Below are 6576 nucleotides of genomic sequence, written 5' to 3' on the forward strand. Positions count from 1 at the left end.
GTCAGAAATGGACTATCTATTTCCTTTTAAATGTGTGCTATGTGTTCCAATATCATATTAAATGTTGAAATCCATTTGATGTGATGTTGGAACACATGACATACATTTGTAAGGAAATGGACCTGATATGAGTTCCTTGCCTGACACCGCCATAAAGTGACCTTGGCGATGGCCAACGCTCTAAACATATTTGCTACAAGCCCAGAGCCCACCCAAGCAGCTGTAAGAGCGCCGCCCAAGACACCGATTAACATCTTTCCTTACGAATAAAGATTAGCACTATTACTTTATTCTTTAAACAGCAACATGAAAAGGCTCAAATTTTCAACATGTTCTACGATCGTGTATTTCATTAACCAAAATATAATGAAATATGAGGGAATCAACTCGTAGTGGACCTCCAATCATAATTCTTGGGTTTGTACCCCAAGCAACAAATAGCATTTTTTTAACGGATATTTCCTTTGAGTTGGCGTTGCAATTTGTTTTGGGAGAATCTTATTAGTGTTAAACAGAACGGGAGGAAAAAAAATTGATAGAATTTCATGAGGGAAGAACAAGAAGTTTGTATGCTCCTATTTCATTGGGACCCAAAATTTGTGGGTGGATTAGAATAACAATTAAAGACCCGATTCTCTTCTTCGCATCTCCCAAATTGAATTGTTCCACCAAAGCTTTTTTGTAACCTGTAGTTCCAACAATCTTAAGATTGACATTATGCTCCAACTATGTGAAGATTCAGTGCTTCATGACTCAGGACTTGCAATGGAATAATGGGCGCTATGCTGCTCTTAAAACTGTTCTCACGCACTTGCCCGATTCAATGTTCATGGCCCTTTTTCCATTTTTCAGAATGCTGATGAATTGTTTGATGAAATACCAAAAAGATATGGTCGGTATCATAGAAGTCCTTTTAAGAGGTGATTCTAAGATTCAAAGTGCTTTGAGGTTGATGGGTTCTCATTTTAGTAGGCGTTTTTCATCCTTATCCCTACCTGTCCCTAATTCAAATTATTCCATACTTTCTCATCATTCCATTTTAGCGTTGTCCTAATTTGGTTTGATTGGCTTCTCTATTGAAACATTTCTACATAAATCTTTTCATATATTGTATTTTCATATTTTGTATCTTTCTTTTATTGTTCATAGTTATCTAACAACATGACATATATGCAGTGTATTTATTTGGGAGTTCTTTTATATAAAAGTTGTGCGTTTATAGGGATCTTTTAAGCAAATGACCAAAAATCTTTAAAAAAATAAGGTGCTGCCAGTAAAGAAAGATACTCCAAAAAAAATGCCTATGCTATTTTTTTTGACTTTAAACCGTGGTTCTTCCAACTTGGTAAATTTGCTTTATTTATCCTTTAATTAGCTAAGCAAACTTGACTTCCTTTTACATCAAGTACAATTTCTATTACTTCTTGTTTTGAATTGATGCATTATAAGATATTTTGAATTGATGCATTATAAGATATTGGGACCTTAATTCATAACCTCAATCTGTGGTGCACAATACTTTTTAGCTATTGTGAATGATTTTTTACGGCAAACTTGAGTGTTTTTGTTAAATCATAGTCTAATGTTTGGTCCCATTTTAGGGAATTTTTTACTATGTTCGAAACCAATTTGGATACCAAATTAAATAGCTCTGTACTGATAATGCTAGTGAGTTTTTTAACTATGCTTCAAATGATTTTCTTTTATAGCCTATAGTATTATTCATCAAAAGGGGGATAAATTGGTTTGTCGATTGTACCAATCATTATATCGGCTTGAACATGTATCTCGCAATTGATTTTCTAAGCTTTCTAGTGCTCTTATTGATATTGGTTACACACAATCTAAGGTAGATTATTCTCTGTTTTCTCTCATTAAAAAGTCTTCATTTACCTTTATGCTTGTATATGTTAATGGCATTTTGATTGCTAGATCTGACACAACTTTGATTTCCAATTTAAAATCACTTCTTGAACAACATGTTTGGATTAAAAATCTTTGTTCACTTAAATATTTCCTTGGTCTTGAGGTATAACGTTCTAATAAATGTATTTTTATCATCCAATGAAAATGCACATTGGACATCTTACAAATGTTGGTCTCACTAGTGCTAATCCTACTCAATTTTCCATGGAATAACACCTCAAGTTGACTACTCTAGATGGCGAGTCATTGTTTGATCCAACACCATACCGTCGGTTATTGGGCCGGCTTAGTCTCACCATTACTCGCCCAGATATTATTCACATTGTGATGTTCTTAGTCAGTTCATGCACATGCCTCATAAACCTTATGTGGATGATGCTAATATTTTACTACATTACCTCTATGGCTCTCCAAGACAAGGGATTCTTCTATTTGCTAATAGTGAGTTATATCCTTATGCTTATTGTGACTCAAATTGGGCAAGTTACCACGTGACTCAATGATCTACCATTAGATATTGTGTATTCCTTTGTTCTTGCCCTCTATCTTAGAAATCTAAGAAACAAGCCACTGTGTCTCACTCATTTGTTAAGGCCGAATATTATGCCATGGCCATCACCAAGTGTGAATTAATGTGATTAGTTACATTGCTCAGAGATCTTGGTGTCATGGTACCTCAGCTAATACATTTATTTTGTGACAACCAAGTTGCTTTGCATATTGCTATGAACCCAATTTTTCATGAGCGCACCAAATACGTCGAGATCGATTGTCATGTGGTTTGCAATCAAGTTCGACATGGTCTCATTAAACCCACCTCCACCACTAGTGCTGCCTAGGTCGTTGATATTTTCACTAAGGCCTTTAAAAAGGATTTGTTTCTCAGTCATGGAGGCAAGTTAGAAGTTCTTGACATTCACTCTCCAACTTGATATCCCTAATTCAAATTATTTTTATATTATCTCCTCCTTTCATTTGTATTATTTCCATACTATCTCATTTTTTTCATTTTGTCGCTGTCCTAATTTGGCCGGCATGTGATGTGTGTTGTCTATTTATTTGAGAGTTCTCTCATATGAAATCATTCAACCATTTTTCTATTGAGATTCCATCTTCATACATTTAGCATAAAGCTACCATTGGCCTATTCCAAGTGAACTAAAGATGCATATAAACAATATTCATAGTGTATCTCAACTCTTTTACAGGGAGGTGACATTTTGCTACCCAAAAAACTTTACAAATGTAATTCATCATCATCATCATCACACGCACACAGAGATTGGCATTGTAGGTTGTAGCTCGCAGTAGCCATTAGTATATCCAGCCTTTTTTTCCAGTTAATTATCAATGTTTATATGTATTAATTGTCTCTTTATGAATTTGTGTACATGACTACCTAGAGGATTAGGGATATGCAGATATACAATCTTCTTTTTTTTTTTTTTTTTTGGGGGTGGGGGGTGGTGAAACTGCAGATTTACAATCTAGCTTGTAGGTTGAGTTAATCTCCTATGGATGAATGCACGCGTTTGCTTCCAAAGCTTTCGTGCCAAAGATGCATCATCAGCCAGACTTGAACAGTTCTTCTCATTGCAGTCAACGAAGTATTTCCCGTTACTCTCATTTATTTGTTGGCTCAAAGCCACATAGCATGTGGTTGCTGCACCCTGATCATCAAAATAAATTTAACAACAAACACCAGCTTTTAGGTTACTGGGAGTGACGAGGAAATGAATGATTAGGAAGAAACCTGAGATGTTGTCTTTAGCAACTTTGAGGCAAGAAAGAACAGAGAATCTGCAGAGAAAAAGTACAGCAAATCAAACGTGTTAATTAATTTGCAACCTCTACTAGTTGGAACATGTATGGTTCCGCTAACAATGTTGAAACAAAAAACCTAAATGGGCTTTTAAATTTTATTTATTAATTTTTGGAGGATAAAAACTCTTCTGCATGGTCATGAAGTCCTTCTAAAAGAGTTGAATTACTGGCAAGGACTTCATGATTAGTGTATATAACAGTGAAAAATGAGTGGGTGTTCTCTTTATAAATCCATGCCTGTGATGAAGCCCTTGTGCTCCCTCATAATTCCCGTCTTCACAATTCCTGGGTGGACAGCGTTGATTGTTACTCTTGCTTCCCTTTCCTGCCAACAAAACACCTTCATTTGTTTCTGTTACAAATTGATATTCTTATACTTTTTCTTTCTTTATTTCTTTCTTTTTCATAATTTTTATGAATTCTTGGTGATCTAGAAACTTAGAAAGAGAAGATGCAGAAAATGATCAAACTCTACCTTGAGCTGCCTTGCAATTTCCTTGGCATGCAATATATTTGCTAGCTTGGTCTGGGCATATGCACGAGTTCCATTATAACTGCACAAGTTAACAGCACACACATATATATAAGAGAGGAACCAAAACATATCAATGGATCTATCTAGTCTAGTCTTGCAGCTTCTGAGATCTAAAAACCGAAGAATTTTCCCTTCTGCCTCTTGAGTCCTTAAGTCTCCATCAATGAAGCTAATTGAGTACCCTTTACAGCTTTTATGTGTCTCTGTGTGAATGAGTGTGTGTGTGTGGGTGTTTGTGCGTGTGAGAGTGAGAGAGAAGAGATACTTGATGGGGTTCCGCAAATGACTGAAACGAAAAGCATCTCTTTTGACCCAACTGTGAACTACAGATGAGACGTTGATAATCCTGCCTTGAATCCCTGTTTGGTTTGCTGTTTCAATCATTTTCTCTAATAACATCTCTGTCAAAAAATAATGCCCTGCAAAGAATTTTAATAACTGGGTATAAGTAAAAATCTAGCTGATAAAGCTCCGAAACTAAAGCTTACTCATTGATTTTCAAGTGAAATCTTCCCCCCAGATCTCGCCGAGGAGAAAGGAATTAGCAGTGAATGATTAACTCCCTTTCTTCTTAAAGAAATCTTTGCTTTAGCATTCACGTGTGGTCTGTGCATGCATTCTCTCGACCAAATCATGGGCTGAACTGCTCATCTCTGTAGGTTTGGCCCTGGCTAAATCTAAGCTAGCTTGATCTGTCAAAATCTATTGGTTCGTTCTTGATTCAGAGCTAGCTGATCACCTTCTGTGATGGGGCCGGTAGAGCCCATTTTTTCCTTTTTTAAGGCTAAAAAGATAAGGTTAAGACAGTTATACTCAATTATGCTTACCCAAGTAATTTGTTGCAAAAGTCATCTCCACTTTATCTTCAGAGAATTCCAATTTCTGAGAGAACTTCCCTGCATTGTTTCTTCAAGAAGAAGAAGAAGAAGAAGGGGGGGGGGGGGAATCATGATCAATCTTCTCTTCTCTTCATCTGGGAGTTCAAGAATCCATAACTATGAGAAGAAAAATCAGGCACGAACTCAGCAACTCACATGAGTATATTAAGTGGAAAACCAAGGGCGAAAAACCCAGAACAGAATCTTTTGATGGAAGCTAATGAGCTGAGATCCATCTCAAACAAGAAAATCTCAGCTTCTGGGCTCTCCTTCTGCATTCTCTCCTTCACTTCGGTTGCTTTTTTCATGTCTCTTGCTGGAATTATAAGCCGTACTCCTCTCTTTGCTAGCACCCTAGCTGTTTCAGCTCCTATACCAGATGTTGCCCCTTCAATTCACAACAATAAAGGATTAAAAGTGATCATTAACTAAACAAATCCATAATTCTACTTCTATATGCTTCACAACCCACAAAACTCTCTATATATCTCAGATGAAGAATTACAAGTAGTAGGAAAAAACATATCATAGATCCTTTCATGAATAATTGTATATTATTAAAACTTCCAGGTAAATTAATGGAAAAATAAAGCATTAGAACCCTTGAGAGAACTGCTTGAAATTAGCCAATTCTAGCCTTTATCTCTATCAAACCTGTCTCCATGCACCAACCCAAGAGATTAAACAAAACCAGCAAACTTTTTGTTTGTCAATGAAGGAAATAGGGGAGAAAACGAAAGAGATTTGAAGTGACTAACCAGTGATTATTGCTGTTAACTGAGAAGGGAATAAACAAGAACAATCTAGAGTCACTTGCTCCGCAGAAGAACTTGATCCAAAACCACTTGGACCTGCAACACCTGCTAGATACCGGAGTATTTCCTTCATGCTTTGCCAGAGAATAAGTTGTGATCAGACTCTGAACCAGTTAACGTGTATGTGGCACTGATAGAAGGTGAGACTCTCCAGAGACACTCCAGAAGAAGCCAATTATATAAAGGAAGAATCAAACAGTAGCCATGCGCTAGCTGTTCTTTAACATTTGTTCTCCTTTTCATTCTTTTCCTTCTCCATATTCCTTGGACTTATTATATCTGTGTTTGATATTCCGACCCTCACGGTTTGGCTTACTAACTGACAGCTTTTATTTTCCTGCAGCATTTATTTTCCGTTGCATCTTCTCGCGAGAAATTGAATACGTAAATAGGGACAAAGCTTCCATATTGCTGGTGCTGGGGAGGAATCTGCATCAACTGCAGATCCCACCTACATTTTCTGTGTTTGGGACCCACATGTGGGTCTATTGAAAATTAGAACCGTTGCACCTAAATCTAACCGGCCGCGCATATGTAATATCCCTATATATAAAAAAAGCACATTTGTACAAAAAAAAAAAAAACAAAGAATGAGTGC

General features: G+C 36.6%; 1 protein-coding gene across 4 annotated transcripts; it reads right to left on the bottom strand.

The window, feature by feature from the left end:
* Positions 1 to 3202: 3202 nt before the first annotated feature.
* Positions 3203 to 6222, bottom strand: LOC149020670 (short-chain dehydrogenase TIC 32 A, chloroplastic-like). Of its 4 annotated transcripts, none has more exons than XM_089146970.1 (8): positions 5922 to 6222; positions 5320 to 5551; positions 5113 to 5192; positions 4551 to 4704; positions 4226 to 4304; positions 3988 to 4075; positions 3680 to 3726; positions 3203 to 3596 (listed from the first exon to the last, which is right to left on the bottom strand). In XM_089146970.1, the coding sequence occupies exons 1-8, from the start codon at positions 6049 to 6051 to the stop codon at positions 3414 to 3416; spliced, it is 993 nt and encodes a 330-aa protein (XP_089003096.1). In that variant the 5' UTR covers positions 6052 to 6222; the 3' UTR covers positions 3203 to 3413. The 4 variants fall into 4 exon arrangements, with proteins under 4 accessions (XP_089003096.1, XP_089003094.1, XP_089003093.1 ...); XM_089146968.1 differs by having other exon boundaries at positions 3988 to 4102; XM_089146967.1 differs by having other exon boundaries at positions 3988 to 4090; positions 4226 to 4704.
* Positions 6223 to 6576: the final 354 nt, after the last annotated feature.

Source organism: Hakea prostrata, chromosome 3 (assembly GCF_041222555.1).
Source record: "Hakea prostrata isolate BN-2017 chromosome 3, UWA_Hpros_2, whole genome shotgun sequence".
In the NCBI taxonomy this organism is placed as follows: Eukaryota; Viridiplantae; Streptophyta; class Magnoliopsida; order Proteales; family Proteaceae; genus Hakea; species Hakea prostrata.